We start from the raw sequence: 21,051 nt of genomic DNA on the forward strand, positions 1-21,051 counted from the left end.
TGTTAAAGACCTGTCGGATCGGTAGCCCTCCACTGCCGCTAGAGCTACGGCTATTTCCTCAGCTTCCGTTACCGAGCAGTCCTTCATTGACGCGCTGCTGAACTCTTTGTAGTCCTGCATGGACTAGTAAGGCACGCTCGCCGAGTATCCACCCTCAGTGGTGCCCTGCAATAGGGGCGTCGACCCTGCGCAGATGGGGAAGAAGACCGTGAAGATGGCCGACCACATCTGCCACCGCTAATTTCTACACCATTAGAGCAAATAAAGTTTTTCCTCCTCCTCCTCCACTGCGGCTAAAAAGGTCAGTCACGGCATACATGGACACTGGTCCCAGGCTTCTTTTTTCGCAATCAAATCTTCATAGTCCTAACGAGAAGGGGAAAAAATTTTTCCCTGCAACGTAGGGCACCCTAATATTGCGTTGATTTCCTGTTACATATGGAGGCGTTCACATTGGCATGGTTTTTCCGCATTGGCGAGCAGAGATATCAATATCAACGAGATCGATGCGCAGCGCACGGAGCGGTTAAAGCGCAACTATATTATTCTGACTTTGTTACAATCCCCTGACGGCGAATTTTCTTAACCGTTGTCGAAACCATCAGGCGGTGACCAGCAGGCGTTTTTGGAACAGCCCAATTAAAAGATGAGCTCATTTAAAGGAGGTCACTTTTGCTTGCTTTGAAAGCAATTAACGCTGGCTCATTGACAGGTGTTACTTATCTGACTGACCGACAAAAGGCGAATGGCGCGCTGAAGCGGAGTAATTTTTTGTGGATTCGAGCTAGCGCAGTAAGATAATATTAGCATGATGAGGGGGGCAGCGCCGGAGTTTGCTTTTGCCCCTTCCCCTTGTTTATCTTGTGGTAGCTAGCCGAAAATAGCTGTGGCCTGCCACGGAGGGATAGATTATGAGAGAACAGACACACAGCTGAGGTCCTTCCCGCCGCGCATATCACAGTTAAGCTTAGTTCATCTTGCGCCTTATTTCGCAGCACATATGAACACATAGGTGTCTCCTGTCTCAAAGTTGAAGAAATGTTTTCGATTACTTACCTTCGACTAGTGTGTCAAGGTCATTTCTATCTGTAAGGAATTGAGGGTCAATAATTGGATATTCCTCTGGGTCAGTGCTTTTCAGCCGAATGAAACCGGAAGATCTTGGGCTCAAAAGTATTGGCACAATCATTAGTACATTTTGTCCCTGTTTCAGCTTGTAGTAATTTTCATAAATCTGAAAATAACAGAAATCATTAAATGATTAACAAAATATCTTATTACATTTCCATTTATTCATAGCATGAACCTTTTATTTATGCACAACGTGATTTCCGGCGTATGGTCTACGCACTTCACTAAGCGTAAGGAAAAAGCACTGCGCCAAAAATATATGTAGAAATGTTGCCGTTATTTACAGCATAATACTCCACAAGCACATATTTACATATCTTACGCGTATCTGTTACTCGTGCAACGGCACCATACCGAAGAAGGGAACAGGCACTCAGATTCGCATTCCTGAGAGGTTTGAAACGATGCAAACCACATTTGCGTAAAAGGAGGTTATGTTATACTTTTCAGCATCATCAGTTTGCAGCGAAGCACTATCGACACAATTGCACGCGAAGCTTTGCCGAAGCGTTCCTCTCGTCGTGGCTAGTCGAGCGAAACACACCTTCCAGGCTTGCACACATTACCGGCATCGATAACACAAACAGTTCTCTGTGGGCTGTATGCGACGAAAAATACACTGCCCGACACTGCGCGATCAAACTAGCTGCACAGTTCACGGATCACCTGGCCAAAGTTGTTGCTGCTGCACCTCTAAAATGTGCTCTATTGAGTTTACGTTATGCTCTCAAGGAATCGACTAGCGTATGTTGCTATTCCATCACTTGGCAGTCCCACCACTCTAAACTTACTGGGAAAACAGAGATGAACTGTCGTTGCTACAGATATTACATGAATCACGGAGGTACCCTTAAAGTGTCCTAAATAATAAATGTTGTGGTTTACGAGCCAACAGCGCGATTTGATTGTGCCCTCGCGCTGCGCGCAGGGAAATGCCAAACTGAAACAATATCATGAGTAGAGCAATAAACACGCACGCACGCACGCACACACACACACACACAAACTAGCCCTTTCGGCAAGTATACAACATCGCTCTGCCAAGCATTCCTTGCTGAGGATGCGCTTTAGCGGTATTTTCAATTGTCCGTTGCACGCCGCCATGGTTTTGAAAAAGCCGCGACAAGCTAAGTAAGGGGAAGCGGACCAATCGTCAACGCTGGCACACACACACACACACACACACACACACGCACGCACGCACGCACACACACACAGACACACACAAAGACGCACACACATACACTGGATATTTTTACGATCTGGCGTTTCTACATGATTACATCTACATGATTAGGGCACACGCCTGATGACTACGGCTAACCTAACCTTACCTAGGCTAGCTTAACCTAATACACGTGTACACTTCGTGTATTTGTCCTTGTCCATCGTTTCATTTTTAGGTTCTATGGCACACACATTTCGGCCTGTTGAAAATGACCTATTTAGGATATTATCGGAACCAAAGGATGTATAATCAGGGGCGTTACAACGCAAAGCTATTCGAAAATTTCCAATTCTAATTCTGCAATCAACCTCCGCAATGGGCGAAAATCTTTGTCGGAGCACCCCCACTTCGTCTGTCTGTCATGCGACGTCACGAAAACCGGGTAGCTCCCATTCTGACATGACGTGTACACATTGATTATATATAATTCAGTGAAACAAAATAAAAATTATTATTTCTGATTCAACGCTTTTTGCCATTCACCCTCTGCTATTGGTCAAAAGGTTGCAGGCTGCACCCACTTCACCTGTCTGTCACTGGACGTCACAAAACAGTGAAAACTCTTTGCGTAAAAGGGTAGTGTATAAGTTAAAGATGCATTAATATGTCGAACTAAGCTGTATACTTTTTTGAATAGCCGGAGACCGCCCCATTCCAAAAGGGATTGAAGATGACTGCCGCTGATCGCCCAGGCACTGGCTGTTCGCGCCTACCCGAGAGTACTTGCGTGTCACAAAACTTTTCGTGTGGCCATACAACATTGTCGAGACCTTTCGGCAAGTATAGAACATCGCTCTACCAAGCCTTCTTTGCTGAGGATCCGCTGAAGCGGCATTTTCAATTGTCCGTTGCACGCCGCCATTACTTTGGAGAAGCCGCGGCAAGCTAAGTAAGGGGAAGCGGACCAATCGCAAATGCCGGCACCTCCCTCACCGTCCGGTTATCTTCTTTCATTGCGCTGGCTTGGTCCCACACAAACCTTTTCCACTTGATCGTGCTCGTTGCCTCTTGTGAGCCAATCAGATAAGAAAACCGCTCAATGTAGGCGATGTTATGTGTTTTGAAAGAAATAAGTTACCTCCTATGAACAAGGAGAGCGCTTCATTTGACGGTTCAGACAAGACTGCGGATCGCCGCCCGATGCTTCCGTCGGCGGTGATGTAAATTTGACCTCAGGACATGGGAATAAAAACATATTGGAATAGTTTTACGATATAGGGCTCCTGAACTTCACATTAGGCTCTTCCTCTGGAAACTAAGCTGTTGCAGACTACCGGCATTTTCTCGTGCATTCAGCTAAAAACTAAGTTCGCGGAATTTCTTTCTGATGTTTTTGTTTCCTTGCTTTACTTAAACCAGTGTAATAAGAACATTACAAATCAGCTAGCTAGCTTTATATCTAACGAGTAAAGTACGGTAAAAAGATCGACTGCAGAACTTGATCGCACGGAAAAATACCCTAACCAGCCGCGAAATTCAGAATTTATGCGCACGAATATTTACAATGAGGTCCATTGGCACGCTTTTTCACGAAGGCAGAAAATTCATAGATATTGTGGGTCAACAGTTCGAACCGATGACCCGGCGGAGTGAACGTAGGGTAGCTTGTGAACCACCGCATAGATCCTGCTGTTTGCCCGACCGACTGATGTGGCACCTGGACTGCGCACCTAAGGACTCTACATCTCATAGAAAAGAACTCGCAGTGCTGTCACCAGCGCATAACGCGAATGGGTAAGCGTTAGCTGTGGCGCGCACAACGCTTGTTTACTGTCGACCTCGCGGAAACACTTGTGGTTTGTAGGCCTGCTTTCTGCATCACAATTCGCCGCAAATCAAGTTTAATGTCGGTCTCGCATAAACGCTACCCTCCTCATCAATGATCGAGTGATGGCCGGCTTTCTTAGTGCATACTACGTGCAAGTGCACAGAAAGCGACCAGGTCGCGATGAACACATTCTGACCGTGAAACAAGTAGATCAACATAAGCTTTTGGCGCTCGAACGCGTCGATTCCATGCATGACGAAAGAATGATAAGGATTGTATGACAACGACGGTATGACGACGACAGTGTGATGATGAAGGCATGATAACGGTTAAATTAATTGCCACAGGGGAATGATGACGAAGGTACCACCGCGCTTAAGGGTTGGCGATGGCATGACGACAAATGGATAACGACAACTGTGCAGCGACGACGGCATAACGAGAGTCGGATAATGAATCTGGACTGGCGATGATGAAGTGAAGAAGACAGGCATCACGATGACATAATGACCGTGAATGTATGTCTATGGCACAAGGACGACAATGGCATGAAGTAGATGACGATGACATGATCATGGCACGAAATATTAGCTTAGTGCTGCAGTCAGGTGGATTACATATTTTTTTTTTCCTTTCAAGGCATTTACAACGACGACATGACACTGCGACGACGATGAGAGAATGGTGACGACGCAATGACTAATGGTAAATTTCAATGGCAGTGTCAGCGCACTTCCGAAAATAGTTTTTTCTGCTCCCCGGGAAGGAAGTATATTCCATTGGGACATTGAGAGTGCCTCCTGTATTTTTCATTGGCGGATTGGGAGCTGCTACGCCGCCACATACACTCCACGGCGCAACGCTGTCTACTCGCAAACATTAAAGCAGTTCACGAGAAGTCGCTTGATGTGAGGCCACCCACAGCCAACGCACCGCTATGGCAAGCGTGCCTGTGAACGCGTGCCATAGCTTCGTGTATTCAAAGAAGCTTTCGATAACATGTTTCGGCCGCCGGCCAAGAAACTTATAGTTTCGCATTTCGTTGTCGACGTTGTTCGCCGTTATTCAGATGAAGAGGTAACAACTCCTGCTTTTGGGAAGTTCGCATTTACTTTTGTTGATGAAATTCTGCTCCGAAGGCCCTTCAGGCAGCCTGACTGTGTTGCCACCAAACTGATATCGGGTTTTGCTGCGTCTCCGACCCTTCCGGCAGACAATCATGGTGGACAATAGAAACAGACTTGCACGCAGTGTGAGTTCTATTAGATCAGAGGAGGCTAAAAACAAACAGGAACCTCCTAAACACGACGGGCACGCTAGTTCAAGCCGAAAGGCCGAAAACGCCGAAAAACTCGTGGGATTATCGGCATTGTCCCCAAAACACCATCTTTATACTTGTCTTCCTTGCCCTTCAGACAACTGCTTACTGTCACACAAAATCCACATCCATGCCGGACAGTGCAAGCACATAACTCTTGAGCGAACAAGGGCATACCTAAAATAAAGAACCTAAATAACATTGTCTGTTGGCTAGTCGTAGCTATGCCGCAGAGACGATGGCAGAAATTGCTGTCAGGCAAGCGCTTGGTGCGTCGTGTACAAGGAATGGCCAGTTGGGAAAGAGCAGGCAGTCCAGTGACATACAGAGCATAGATCAGGCGTTCCAGCCCCGCCTATTATGCTCCAGACTACAAGTTCAAGCTCAGCAACGGATGAGCGCTGATGACCACGCTGTTTCTACTTTTTTCACAATAGTGTATTATTCCAACAGTTTTGAAAAGCGGGAGCTGTAGCTGTTGCTCGCGTTGTCCAAAGATGCACGTGGTGCGTTGCCTTCAGAATTACGGTCGCGTGCCATAGGCGTGGGAATCAGTGAGCCTGCGATGCTTGCAGCTGTAGGTTTTTCTGGAACGACTGCTCATTGCTTGGAGCTTCGTGTAACGGTGGTCAAGTTCCCCTCGTATATCCAGGAAATGCCCGTGTGCTTTCCTTCGTGCGGTGTTTGATAGCCGCACCAAACTATGGAAATCGGTAGGCGATGCATGGCTGAATTCCGAGCGCGAACTGCTAGGACACAGGCTAAGGCACAAGAAAAGACAGGACACGGCGCTACTCGCAACTAAAGTTTTATTTAAACAAACAAAAATTTTATAAACCCGACATGTCCCATTTTATGAAAAGTTATTAAACGTCATAGAAAGAGGAAAAAACACAAAAATCAACAAAACGATTGCTATAGGTGACGTACTGATCGTTGAGGCTGGAGACGTAGTTGGGAGCGACGTTAATTTCTCCCAAATAAATTATTTGGTGAGGTGTTTTCAGTTTAGTGGGGTTGTACGGTTAGGTACTACTGAGCGGTCCATGTGGGGTTTAGACGACTCTGCTGTTCATAGTTGGCTGTGTCTGTAGTTTCCTTGTGGCAGCCGATGTTCTTCTTTTGAGTTGCTGGTCTTCGTCTTTCGACTGTAGCTCGTCTGATGGTGTGCTTTAGTTTAGACGCGCCAGGACGCTCTCCGGAGGCTAATGTGCCACTATTCATGTTAGTCGCCGCTATAATCATGTGGCAATATGGAACACATTTTACTAGTCATGATGCTATCCTGGTAGCTGTTATTGAGGGCCAGTGGTCGAAAGAGAGCTTCGATGTTGCCAAGTAGCTCGAACTGCGCAAGTTAGCGATTCATCCGTTGCTAATCACAGCAATGATCTTCCTAGCGAAATGAACATGCGTTCTTTCTTGGTTAGTTTTGGTGCGTTGAAATGAAGGGTATCTGCTTAATGCCGCCGCAAGCAGAAACAGGCGCGCATTCTCGTTTGGTGCAGATGTCATCGAAGAATGAGTCCATGCAGCCTGGAGGCCAGGTGATAGGCAACTGGGCACTGCTGGGCAGATGTGGCTCACCACATGCTCACATTGTTAGGTCTGGCTGTGGAAACTACTATCAATTCGGTGGAAACCCAACGAGACTACCTGAAGGGCCTTAGAAGCTGAATTTAACCAAAAAAGAAACCGTAAATGTAGCTCAGCTTTGTATGATTGAGGAGTTCCAATTCAACTATCTCCAATAGGTGAATATTGCAAGGATGTTCATCATTTTCATTAAATAGGCTGATCAATATGTATTTCTTTTGTACTGTGGTTACTCATTTTCGTCCGCCAGGCAAAGGCATAACGCCTCACCGGTAACGCATTCATTGAGGTTACCGACCACCTCACGTTTAGACCACAATCAAGCGGTCACGTTGAGGTCAAAAGGTGGAACCAGTCCTCTACAGCCGCATTGCTCGCTGGTCTTTTGCTCTTGAAAACGTATAACAGCTACGGCTACGTCTGTCTGTATAGGTGGCGCAGATTTTCGCTGGGTGTTAAGGCTGTGGCGTTGAGAGTCCCCTCGATGACATGTAAGCGATGAGGCGCCTTCCATGTGCTCACCCTAGCGCATTGTGCAGGTTGCGGGCGTAGTTAAACATGGCCGGCCCAAATACAACTTTATTCTTCATCTTCATTGGCTTTTCGTCGCTCTCCGTCTTTGTGACGGTACCCTTATAGACATTAAATTTCTGGAAGTGTTAACATTCAAATCCTATTAATAATCCGCTGTAACGACGAGTCTCTTGCAGGTCTTCTAATTGACTTTTAAGTGAAAAATTCTCGGCAGAACCCTTCTTTATAATTGTCCAGGGTAACGAGATTAGCACTGAAGCAATTAGGCGACACACCGCATTACCGAAGTCGTATTTACTTCATATTGGCAGTGGCCATCATAAGACTCGTTGCTTATCCGACCACTTTGGCACAGCACTCGCTTACTAAGGTAACCCATGAGCATGGCGGCACGACTACTGTTTGACTAAGGCGTAGTGACAACGATGAAATGGCGAAGAAGGAAGTATGTCGTAAGGACAAATTCGTGATGACAGCGGTGGCTTGACGACAATAACATGACAATTCTGGAGTGATGATGATGGTATGAATACAACAGCGATACAACGATGTTATAAGAACAATGGGACGTCGACGACCGTTTGTCGTCAAGTGGATGACGAAGCTGGAATGACAACGATGGCGCGATCACGATGGCATGACGACGATGGTATGACAACATATTGTAACGACGTGGATTGACGAGGATGCGGAGGAGCACCACCAAGAAATGCACTTTATCAGTCGTCAAAGAAATCCGACAACGGCTTCTTCGCCTCTACGCTTAACCTAAAAACCCGTGCTACTTCAACATCGTCTCCACAAGTACGTACCTTCGCGAACATACTTCCGCAGCACATAGTTTTGCCATTTTCTCCCCCTTTACAAAAGACCATCATACCGGCAATAGAGGCTTGGCAAACAGCCATAAAGGAACTGTGGTGTCTTGACAGTCTGTATAGTACGGCTTCATACGAAGCACGTGAGCGACCTCGGGTAAATGCCGCCGGCGCTTTGAACACTGAGCCGTCTGGAACGACTTCGTAGTTGTGGCCACTGATGCGTCGGAGGGCTATCTGGGCCCGAAGCATTTGTGCAGAAGCTTTTCAGAGAGCCCACGCTGAAGAATAAGTGTCCAGATCCTCACTTTGTCGCCGGTGTGGCATGTTACGGGTTTGGGCCAAAGATTGTAGCGTCTGGCGTCACAGTCCTGTTGCTAGTGGATTCGCAGACGCGCAGGCTGCGTAGCTGCCTCTGCTCGTTGTGTGACCTCTTCCGCACCTGTCTCGTTGTCATCACATTCATGAAGGAGCATTGCGTCTGATGTTGTCGTAACCTCACGGCCTTATACGACACTGAAGGGTGTCTTGCGAGCAGTCTCTTGACGAGCCGTATTGTACGCGAAGGCTATGTAAGGCTAAACTTCGTCCCAGTTCTTATGATCTACAACTACGTGCATGCTGATTATAACAGCCAGTGTCCTAATGAGTTGTTCCGTCAGTTCGTTTGTTTGGGGGTGAAACGCCGTTGTTTTCCGGTGGGTGGTACCACTTAGACGTAGAACGATATCCAAAAACTTGGCATAAACGCAGTACCTCTGTCCGTGACGACTACTGCGGGAGCGCCATGCCTTAAAACGATGGTTTCGAGAAAAAATCATGCCGCTTTATCTGCTCTTGCTCGTTGCAGATCATCTGTCTTAGCATATCTACTCAGATAATCTATGGCGACGATTATCAACCTATTGCCGGTAATAGACGTTGGCAAGGGGCCCAGAAAATTCATGCCTATTTGTGCAAATGGTGTGGCCCGCAGTTCAACAGGGTGCAGTAGGCCGCCTGGCTGGAGGGATGGTGCTTTGCGACCTTGGTAATCCAGACATGTCTGAAGGTAATGTTTAGCGGCCGCAGTAAGCCTCGGCCAGTAGCAATTCTCCCGAATGGGTGCCAGTGTTCGAGTGTAGGCCAAGTGCCCAGCAGTCGGCTCGTTGTGGGAGGCGTGTAAGTTTTCGCGTCGAAGCAATGAGGGAACAAGTAAGTGGTTGCTGCCGCTAAGTGAGAAGTCTTGTAGAGGACATTGCGGCGGCAGCAGTACGATGCCAGCCCTCTGCTGGCCTATGCTGGCCTCGGGCGACTGTTGGTTCGTGATTGTAGAATATCAATAAGCGGCAGCAATTCATTGTCCTCCCGTTGCTGGCGTGAAAGATCGGCAGTGTGAAGGAGTCCCAGAAAGACTGTGTCGTCATCGTCTTGTGCTTCCGGCTCAAAAGGAGACCGACAAAGGCAGTCGCCTTCTGCGTGACGTTTTTCCAACTTGTATGCGACAATAAAGTCGAACTGATGGAGTCGAACACTAGCGCGCGAGCTGGCTGGAAGGATCTTTCAAATTAACGAGCCAGCAGAGCAAATGGTGATCGCCAATGACGATGAAAGGCCGACCTTACAAATAGAAAAAACAGAATTGCCCATACCATTGCGAGGCATTCTTCTTCAGTGGTGGAGAAGTTAGCCTCCGCTCGGAATGGGATACTGTCCTACAGGCGTAAGCGGTCACCTTTTCGTTGTCGTCCTGCCATTGTAAAAGCAGCGCCCCTACACCTACATTACCAGCATATGTCTACTATATCGTCGGAAAGTCTTCATCGAAGTGTGCGAGCACGGGAGGCACTTGGGGGCATGCGTTGCCGGAGCTCCTGAAATGCCCGCTGCTGATCTTCACCACAAGTAAAAGGAATAGCTTCTCTGGTCAGCTGTGGTAACGGCCACGCGATGTGCGAGAAGTTCGCAATAAATAGCCAATAATATGCACAAAGTCCCAGAAAACGTCGCACGATCTTTTTGCTCCATGGGGTCGGAAAATCAGCGACGGCAGCAATTTCATCCAAATCAGCTCAGACTTCTTGGCTACTGACAACGTGACCGAGGAACTTGAGCTCCTGAATATCAAATGGCACTTCTCAGGCTTCAAATGGCACTTCTCAGGCTTCAAAGTCAGACCGGCTGAGCGTATTGTATCAAAAAAAATTTTCAGCCTTCGTAAGTGTCCGTGGAACGTTGCGGAAAAGACAATCACGTCATCCAGGCACACCAGGCACGTTTGCCATTTGAGCCCAGTGAGCACAGTGTCCATTTGACGCTGAAATTTTGCTGGCGCCGCACACAAACCTAAAGGGAGTACTTGGAATTCATAAAGTCCGTCAGGCGTTGCAGAGGTGGTTTTCACACGGTCTCTTTCATTCACTTCGATCTGCTAATAACCGCTTTTCAAGTCAATTGACGAAAGTAGCACGCGTTTCACAACCTATGCAAGGAATCACCAATACGTGGCAATGGATAAACGTCCTTCTTTGTGGCCTGATTTTGCATCCGATAATCGACACAGAATCGCAGGCCACCGTCCTTATTTTTCGCTTCAGCTGCAGGTGATGCCCGAGTTATATTACATGGTCGAATAACGCCATCCTCCAGCATCGTATTCACTTGTTTTTGTATTGCTTCGCGTTCCTTAGGGGCCAGACGATAAGGGTTTTGTCGAATGGGTCTGGCGTCGACATCAGTAATGATGCGGTGTTTGGTAAGTGGCGTTTAACCAAGTTTTCACGCACATGAGAAACAGCCCTAGTACTTACTGATGGAAGAGTTCAAGAAGAAGGTTGCCATCAGCGGCCGTTAACGTCGGGTTAACGTCTACAATATGCGCAGCTGTATGTATTGTAGAGGCCGCCTCCTGCGCTGTTATATTCTTGTATTTGTGCTACTACGTCGAAATAAGCGACAGCAGTGCTTCTAAAGACGTGCCGAGGATCGTCAATAAAATTCGTCAGCAAGAGTTCGGCGCTTTGGTTCAGTACATAGATGAGTGCTCTGGCAACGGAGACGCCGCAGTTCAGTGCTAGCTCACTGATGTGTTCAGCGACTCCAGTCCCATTCTGCTGGCTGTCACAGTGCACGGGTGCGAGAGAGCAACTCCGCGGCAATAGTATAATGTCGTCCTCAGCAATACGTAAGCGAGGTTGTTGCTTCTCATGGGTGACATTGTCTGGGCTCGTGGCAAACGTGACGCTTCTGTCACGGATGTTAATCAGTGCGCCGCACTCACGTAGGAAATCCATGCCCAATATAAGTTCCTTACAACACGCAGTAAGGATGACGAGGGTGGCGACGAAGGTTGAACCGGCGATTATGAGTCGGGCCGTGAATTTCACGACAGTTGTCATCATCTGACCTCCGGCGGTTCTTATGTTGCGCCCGTACCATGGTATTTTCGCCTTCCGTAGCTTGTGGGAAAGGTGTGCGCTTACGGCTCAAAAATAGGAACTAATGCCAACAAGAGCGGCAACTTGGTGGCCGTCAATGCGAAAGACGGGGTCGGCGCTGACGACGTCAGTTACGTTTTTCGCAGTTCTATCTGTCATATCGGTGGTTGCATTAGGCGCCTTCATCGTCATTGAAGACTTCACGTCGTCGTTCGTCCGTAATGGGGGATGTGGAGATGTTAGAGTACTGGCAACTTCACCCCCAGATACCGCTGCGGCTAGTTTCCCTGTGGAAGGCTGTGGAACCTGCCCTTAGTGACGTCGGTAAAACTTCGACGAGTCGGGGAATTGTAGCGCGCAGGAGATGGAGAAGGAGAACGTAATCGGGGCGTCGTCGTATATTGCGGCTGACTGTCCACAGGAGCGTCGTTGTAGGCGCGTCGACTGTCATATGGAGAATAGGTATAGTTGACAGGAAAGTTTGAGCACTGAGCGGCGCATCATTTGTTCAAATTGTGCAAACTCGATATACGTGTCCAGCTTGGCCACAGTGGTAGCACACTGGTCGACGGTCGATGGCGCGCCACAAATTGTTCTTTCCACGCTGATAGTTCGCCGGGAACTCTGCATGGAGCCAAGGAGTGGCGTGCGCATGTCGAATATACGGCATTGTTTCTGCTTGCGTGATCGGCGGAGAGTCGGTAGAGTCGACGGCGGTAACGATATCGACTCTGTCTGTAGTGCAGGTGATGTTCTATTTGTGGGTGTCAACGGAAGCTTTTGCTGGATGGACGGCGAGCAGCCTCCACATAAACAAGGCTTCGGGGCACGTTACCGTAGTCTGGTGTGAAAAAGCTTGCCGGACTTCTTCCCGGACTTCACCAGCTACAAAAGATATTGCTAGGGCGGGTTCTGTATGCTCAACAACAAATCCGAGCTGCCGAAGCTCTTTTAGCAGAACCTCTCGGACAACTTCACGCAGAGGCCTGTCATTACTCTCAGCCAGTAAGGAAGCGTTAACGCCGAGTTACTCATGTCATGCTGGCGATACCATTGCTGTAGGGACCGTTCAGTGGCTGTAGCCTCTTTTGTGAACTCCGCCACTGTCGTCGGTGGTTATCTTACAAGGCCGGCAAACAGTTGCTCTTTCACTCCCCGCTAGAGATACCGCAGCTTTTTTTTCTCTGGCATGTCATGAGTCCCTAAACACGTCCCTAAAAGACGGGACATGTCTTCTGAGAACATCACAATGCTCTCATTGGGTTTTTGAGTGCGGGTTTCAAGGAGACGCTGCGCATTTTCCCTCCTGTCGATGCTTGTAAAGGCATCCAGCAGCTGTACGCGGAAGTCGTCCCATATCCCAAAGCTCCTTTCTCGGTTGGCGTAGCACGTACGAGCATTGTCCTTCAGTTAAAAACAGGCACTGCAGAGGTTGTCCACGAAGGTGGTCTTATGGTTGTACTTGGCGATGCGCTCACACTGGTCTAGCCAATCTTGGACGTCTTCAAAGGCATAACCATGAAAGCTCTCCAGACGAATATGATTCTGCAGTGTTACTTGCGATGGAGTGCGTTGGATATGATAGTTGTAGGAGGCGAAATATTTCTCGAGGTTTCTTGCAGGGGATTTGACTCGGCCGCTAGGCCTAGCAGGCGACGACGGAAGCGATGGACCGGTGTTTTGATGCGCGTAGGCGATTCCGAGATCGATCGCCGGCTCCGTGGAGGGGTGCCAAGCATGAAGAATACCCCGCACCTCCACCAGGGAAAAGACGTGGGATCGATGAGGATGCGGATCAGCCCCACCAAGAAATACACTTTGTTATTCGTCAACGAAAACGAACAACGTCTTCTTCGCTTAACCTAAAGCTATGGGCTACTTCAACCTCGTTCCCGCTGGCACCTACCCGCGGCAATATAGTTGTGCCAATATGCATGACAAAGACTTTCTGACGACGAAGCAATGGCGACGATGACACGACAAAAGCAGTATATCCATGCGTGATTGACGCAGCCTAATTATGCTAGAATAACGGAGAAGGAATGACGATGATGGAATGACGTCGATGGAATGACGAAGGCAATGTGACGACTGCATGATGACAATGGGATTTTCTGAAGCTATGACCATAGTAAAACGACAGCGTGATGGTGGCGGCATGAAGAGAAGCGGAAGACCAGAACGACGACAATGATGAGACGACGACGCAATCATGACAATGGGATGACAACGGTATGAGGAGAATGGGATGACGAGAAGTGTAGTACGACGATGACGTGACGGCGACAGTACGACAGGAGTAAAATGACGAAACTGGAGTGACGACGATGGAACGGCCATGACGCCATTACAATGAATGTGTGAAGCCTGTAAGACGACGATGGCCGCTTCTACGTTATTGGGATGACGATACGACAATAGATGCATAAAGGCGACTGTCTGATCACGATGCAATGATGACGATGACATGACAACGGCCGCATAATCATGATTGAATGCCACAGCGTTATCACACTATAACGACGAATAAATGACGATGTAACCCGCGCAAGAGTACCAACTAGCCCGGTCTCACGCCTTGCTCTAGAATGAATGACGTCGATGGATCGACTAAGGCATTATGACGGCAATGGTATGACGACAATGTGATAACGTTTCTCAGGTGATAACGACGGCAAAACGACAGCGTGACGATGACCGCATGACAACAATGCTCTGAGGAGCGCAGTGTGATTATGATGGCTGATGAGAGTGGGATGACGGAGTTAGAGTGAGGATGATGCCCCAATCACATGACGATACGGCATGAAAATTAGTCCATGGCGGCGATGGCACGGCGACTATAGTTCACGTGGTAGTGACGGTGAAAAAGGCAAGAAACTGAAAATGACGAAATTAGCGTTTATTGGGCGAACTTGTGCCCTCAAAAGCAAGTTGCACTCAAACAACAGCAATAGCGGCGAACACAGTCGGCGAGCGTCGAAAGTCTGATGAACGGGGCAAGCGCGTCGGCTTTTACACATCAGTCATCAAAGGTTCCAGAGTAATCGAAGTTGCCCGCGTGTCTTCTGGAAAGTTCTACACTATTCGTGTCGCGCAAACATGAAATAAGTTTACATAAGGTTCGGTGACAACAGATAGAACAATCGATAACATTCGAGAAACTTCCGATACATGCAGGCGCGTGCTGCGCTGCGCGATAACATTTGTTAGGCGGTGAAACGAGGTCACTCAATAAAGATAAACGAGTACACGTGTCGATAGCATAAAACGGTAGGAAGACAATGGGATGACGACGAATGCATGGCGACCATAAGGTGCCGACTACAGTATCACGAAGACTGTATGACAATGATACCACCACGGAGGTCGCGTGAAGACGACGCCGTAACGACAGTCAGCTACGAATCTAGAGTGGCGTCGATAGGATGTCCACGACAGGCCCCCGGCGGCGGTTGACAGCCAGTGCCTGAAGACTGCATGACTACCCCCGCGCGCCGATGACTGCACGACAAGGGCCGACTGACAAAGCTAAAATAACGCAGATGCAAGGAAGAAAACAGCGGCTAGAAAGGCATCATGACCGGAATCAAATACCTACTGGCCAAAGCTGTAAGACAGCATCGACCACTATTTCGGCGTAGAACGCGTAACGACGATGGTATGACGAGAGTCAGATTAAAGAGCTGAAATGACGATTCAGTTGTTTGATGGCATCGCGGCGAGGACCACTTACCTAGTGCGTCAATCTAGTATACAATTTGGGCCACAGGGTCGGCAGAATGGGCTAGATATACACCCTCAAGAAGGCTGAACTACCCAAGTAATGCCACACGTACTAATAATACCGCAACTTTGACGAGCACCTGCATGTATTCCTGTGGTTACTAAATAGCAAGCTTTCTTCTATTTTCTTCCCTCCTGTCGTTCTTGGATTCCGAGACTGTTGGTGTGATTCTCTTGTAATTATAGCTTTTAGGTTATAAAAACTATGTTTCCTAAATATTGTGCGCAGCACTGCAGTCTATTCTTTATCTATGTGATGTCATGCTGTGAAGATTCACTTTTTAGCTGAAAAAAGCGCTGGTCTTTGCTCATTTTCGACATCGATTTTACCGACATGTGCACGGAGGCACACTCTTCTGCCACCCATAGCCGCTGCGGATACTGTTCTTGAACGTAGTTATTGTTTGGAGAATTGTTTATGTTCCTCCTAAATACAACGCAGAAAGCCGATTTTGTAGGAAATATCTGCGCGAGCACGCTTTATTCGACCAGTTTCTGTTTGTAAATTTTTTTCGATCACTCTCTTTATTACAATATAGAAGACCGCTTTTGCTGCAAATATGCTGGAAATATCTGCGCAAGTGCAATTTCTTACGTGTCAGTCATGGTATGTTCATAGATGCAAACGTAGGGAATCGGCCTAAAGATCAAGGCCACACTTACTACTTAGTGAAATTATAAAATCAGAAGGCCATATGACCTGTGAATCGCTGTCATTTTGAGCGCACATACTGAGTCAAATTTAAAATATTTTTTTTATATGAGCCATTTCAATGTTGAGATGAACGCTTCTATTCCTCTACCAAAGTACAGCGCTGGTTCATTGATAAATCTGGGCGATTCAATGATACGACCATACCTTTGTATAATGAAGTACGCGCTGAATATAGACATGTATGCGCAAAACAGCGAACCAGTCCCTAAATGTTACCACAGCTACAAAACTCACGGACCGCAGCGAACATCCCTGTAGTAGAACATCCGCATGGAGTGCGGTGCTACCAGCTTGAAATCCTGGTACTGCCGCCCCGCTACCGCTTGTTCTACACATGCCCTCAGCCTGGTGCTCGGCTACCTGTGGGGGATCACATCTCGAAAGGGGGCCCTGCACACACTTCTACGTGTCGTCGCTGAGCGTCCTTTCTCTAAAAGCAGAGTGCATTTTGACAGAGCATCTGCAACGGCTGTGGAAAGCGGAAGAGTACTGCCGCCGGGTACCTACCGCTTAAATAGGTACACGCGTGCTCCCGGTCAAGTGTTTGTCCGTTACGGGACCTCAACGCTTGAAAAAGGGTGTTTTTTTTCCCCAGTCCGAGAGGAACAAAAGAGCCCCCACGACCGCGTTAAGAATAAGCAAGGTACAGCGTGTCCTCCACCTTAAATACTAATCTTCACAGCATGACATCACATAAGATAAATAGGAGACTGCACTCCTGCGTGAAAGATTTAGGTGCCATCGTTTGTGTGTGTGTCCAGTTAATGTAGCAAATGCCTACTGTCAAATGTACACAGTAAAGCCCAGAAAGTTCATGGTATGAAGACTGTATTACTTCATCAGAGTTTAGGACTGGGAGCAATATGAAATAACGTAGCACCGACGAATGATTCACCGTGGAAAAGTACAGAGGAGGCAAAATAGCCCCCATATATGTGGAACACAGTGTTGCCGCCACTTTGTCACTGAGAATATTTTCCGGAGCACTTCCCGCGCGCCAATACAAAATACGTGCTGTCGAAACAGACGCCTCATCGACTCCTTTTCGCTGAGTGCATGGGCCGGGTGGAATGTGGGAGGTGGAAACACGCTGTGAAAGCTATTTTTCGAGGTTACCTGTCTACAAATTTTACTGTGTCCTGATTGTATGTGTATGCGTTGAACGTGCATGTGAACCTCCTCAATAGGCTTCTTACACCACAGTAGTTACTTAAAGATTGTCTCGCCATGCTGGCCTTGCGAAACTGGATATCCCGGGAAGATGTTGCAAAATCATCACTACGACTGCTGAGGTTGGCATGCAGCGCTTATTTGATGGCTCGGATGCTTTATTTGACGTTGTTCTTTATTGAAACCTCTGCGGTTATGCGTGTTGTATGGGTGATTTCCATGAGTGTGCTGCGGTTATGCGCGTTGTATGGGTGATTTCAATAAGTCTACGCACTGTTCACTTCACTTTACTGAGCGCTTGTAGCCTATCTCTTAGGATGGTACGAACCATTGTATAGGTTCGAAACAGCTTGCTTAAGGGGGTATGAGCCATTACTGATGATGACAGATGCTTGTTTTGAGCTTGCTCTTAAACGTACGCTGTTGTGCACGTTGTATGCGTGATTCCCGTAAATGCGGGAATCCGCATCCGCAGCGTGCGCTTCACTTTGACGAGTGGCTGTAGCCTCTGCATTACAAAGAGGATTAGTCATTATATTTTTGCTTGATTATGATGGCATGAGCCCTTGCTAATGATGATAAACTGATGATGATGACTGACACGAAACGTGCCGATCACGAAGAGTCTAACAGCTTCGCTGTAAAATTAGGATCTTACCTGCGATATTCCGATTAGACTGGCTAGGTATCCCGCTTCCGGAGTAGTGGGGTTCAGCGTCACCAAGAGAAATTGAATGTTCGGAAGCGTGGGATCGGCGTTTGGTGTGCTTAAGAAGGCGACACATTCGACACCATAAGCATGAATTAGGGGCCCTGAAACAAGAAAATTGTAAAGGTCCATCATAATTGCATTTGTGAATGGTCATGGTAGTATGTCTTACACTGTGCTTTTTTGTACGGATTGGCACTTTCATAAGGTGCTAATTCTCCCACTGTAGGCGAGGGAACTGAAAATTTGCAATGCCCACTTAGATCTGCACTGTATTAAAAAAACAATGCATACATTACTGATCTCATTAGACAAGTAGGCTAATATCCTAACGCAGCCGTTTGACATCATCAGTTAATGCCTGCTTTAATTGCAATTTTTTTCCTGAGCCTAGTAGACAGGTTTGTACTCAATATAAAGTGTACTAAGCGCAGTGTCCACCATTAACGACCGACAGGGTAGCTCAAGTTGATCTTATAAAGGAAAATGCGCCAACAAGCTTGTGTTGTTTGACCTTATATGATAGTGTCAACATTTCAAATACATTCGCAAAATTATTTAACGCTACTAGGTACGCATCTTCACACTACATTGAATAATTTCGTAGCTTGCACATCGAGATGCCCGAAGTCACGATTGGGCGTGTGAACTTGCTATTGACACCTCGAATATTTTTGCTCTTCCTGAATTTCATCGTAATTAGAAGGTAATCGTTGGCACAGAGTTCCGTCGTCATCCAAGGTCGCGTACATTACCTATTTAATTGACACCAATAGCGCGTCGGCGGTAGCACAATCTTATTCTTTCCGGATTTGAGAGCAGCGACACAGAAATTTGGGAACACAATGAAGGTAATCATTTGCATATACATTTAGTCTTATGGTTTAAAGTATAGGTTAGATTTGAAATTGTTTTCCAAAAATATGCCCCCAGCGTTTTTGAAAGCTAACATGATATTTTTCATTATCACGTGCGACGTAGATATATGTGCAGGCAGAAAATTTAGGATTAGCAATTTTATTTTAGGTTGACCCTGTAAATGGTAGCGGGTTTCACTTTCCATAAATAGTGCTATTATCTTTTCCACTTCAAGAAGACAAGCTCCTGGGCAACTTCAATGTTCGACCCTCTACCATGATTCGTATTTCCCTAAAAACGAATATAACCTGGTTTAATTCATTTTGGCATGTGTGGAAACCACAAAAACACTGGAAGTCACACACCATAAGGGATTAAAAATATTACAGCCCCACGAAACATTCGCGAAATCATACCTCAAGCTCTCCCACGCTCTCCTTGTGCACGTTTTATTAGGTATATCACATACGCGCGCATGATGCATGAATGCCATGAATGAGAATTCAAGCGCGGCAACATGCTTTAACAAATATGAAAAGACAAAGGAGACGTCGATCGCAATTGTGCGTTCTCGCTTACCTGTTCTAAACAGCGAATAAAGTGGCACTGTAGACGGTAAATAATAGTTGATTTCGATGTTCTCTGCAGTCGTTGCCGCTATTCCGTTCACGGTGAGGTGATCGAATAGATGTTCGCCCACAGGAAGGTCTGCTATTACGTTTATCTGCAATATGTGAACCGCGTGCTTGCGTGAGAGCAAACGCTTAAGAACGCCGGGAGCATCACACAAACACTTCTGATACGGATTGTAGTGGTAGGTTTGGTATTGAAAGCAACGCTAGTGCTACAATGCAGTTCAATTCAGTGATGGCATAGTATTCAAGTTTGCACTCTTCCAATTTTCGTACCTCAAATACTGGTAGAATTTCCCATGAAATAAGGCAATAAGTGGTGAAGATTGTACCTTCGAGCTGCACCTAGCCATACATACAGTCTAGGGATATATACAGGTTAAGTTTTTGGTCATTGTGGCCGTTTCTCTTGTTATTTATTTCTTTGTTTTTGTAGCAATCTACTTTTTAAAAATAATTAGTCCTTCAAATCATTTCTCGACACTGATTATCTGATCTTGTACTTTCCTAGTAACTCTTTATATATCAGCACCACCTATACGTGCTGGTGGAAGCCTTTGTTCTCTAAACACTTCCTAAATAAACAGTGAACGGAACCTAGGCATTCTAATGGTAACAAATATACGCCTTCAAGCGCGTATTTCCTTTATTATAAAGCGAAACTTTCCATGCCTTTCATTTTAGAGGGTTTAGCGCGCCTGCTCCGTCGGATTCTCATCGGGGAAAGTTGGTCGATGGAAGATGGTCTATGGTCGAAACTGGGATGATTCCAAAGAAGGGGCAATGGAAACCGAGGTGAATTCAGATACAGTGTAATACGCCGATAGGGCGGGTGGACAAGTAGTGGCTATGATGGAACACGCGTTGCAAACAAACAGGGTTATCGCATTAAAGCTAAGCCTATTGCTTACGTTTCACTTCACAATATTTCAACGTGGGCGTTGAATCTGCGTATTCTTTCCAAAGGTCGAAGCATTCCGCTTTTCTAGTCACGAAATAAATCTGCCCAATGTACATACGTTTCAGGACATCTTATATGACCAGGTTATTGTTCTTTGCACATAGGAACCACGATAGCATGAGATCAATACCAGCCATCGAAATCAAACCGTCCTCTTACCCCAAGAGATTCGAGATGTTCTCGAGGTCCTATGCCTGAAAGCATCAGTAGCTGCGGAGAGGCTATGGCTCCAGCGCAAAGAATTACTTCTTTCTTTGCCCGAACGGAGTACGTTCCAAGGTGGCGCTTGTACTCCACTCCTACAGCAGTTGCGCCTTCAAAAAGAACCTGCGAACGCCGCACACTTAAGACGCTCGCATTTTTTTTTTCTTCTGACTAGCGAAAAATAACAGAAATGAGTACTACTTATGG

General features: G+C 46.9%; 1 protein-coding gene across 1 annotated transcript in view; it reads right to left on the reverse strand.

Moving 5' to 3' along the window:
* LOC135902826 (glucose dehydrogenase [FAD, quinone]-like) overlaps nucleotides 1-21,051 on the reverse strand; it is an 82,991-nt gene that overhangs the window by 28,000 nt on the left and 33,940 nt on the right. The window contains exons 6-9 of the mRNA XM_070531382.1: nucleotides 20,800-20,967; nucleotides 19,627-19,771; nucleotides 18,139-18,293; nucleotides 1,057-1,234 (exon numbers count right to left, since the gene is read on the reverse strand). Coding sequence (XP_070387483.1) covers nucleotides 1,057-1,234; nucleotides 18,139-18,293; nucleotides 19,627-19,771; nucleotides 20,800-20,967 — 646 coding nt within the window. The remainder of the gene's footprint in view (nucleotides 1-1,056; nucleotides 1,235-18,138; nucleotides 18,294-19,626; nucleotides 19,772-20,799; nucleotides 20,968-21,051) is intronic.

This window comes from Dermacentor albipictus, chromosome 1 (genome assembly GCF_038994185.2).
Source record: "Dermacentor albipictus isolate Rhodes 1998 colony chromosome 1, USDA_Dalb.pri_finalv2, whole genome shotgun sequence".
NCBI lineage: Eukaryota > Metazoa > Arthropoda > Arachnida > Ixodida > Ixodidae > Dermacentor > Dermacentor albipictus.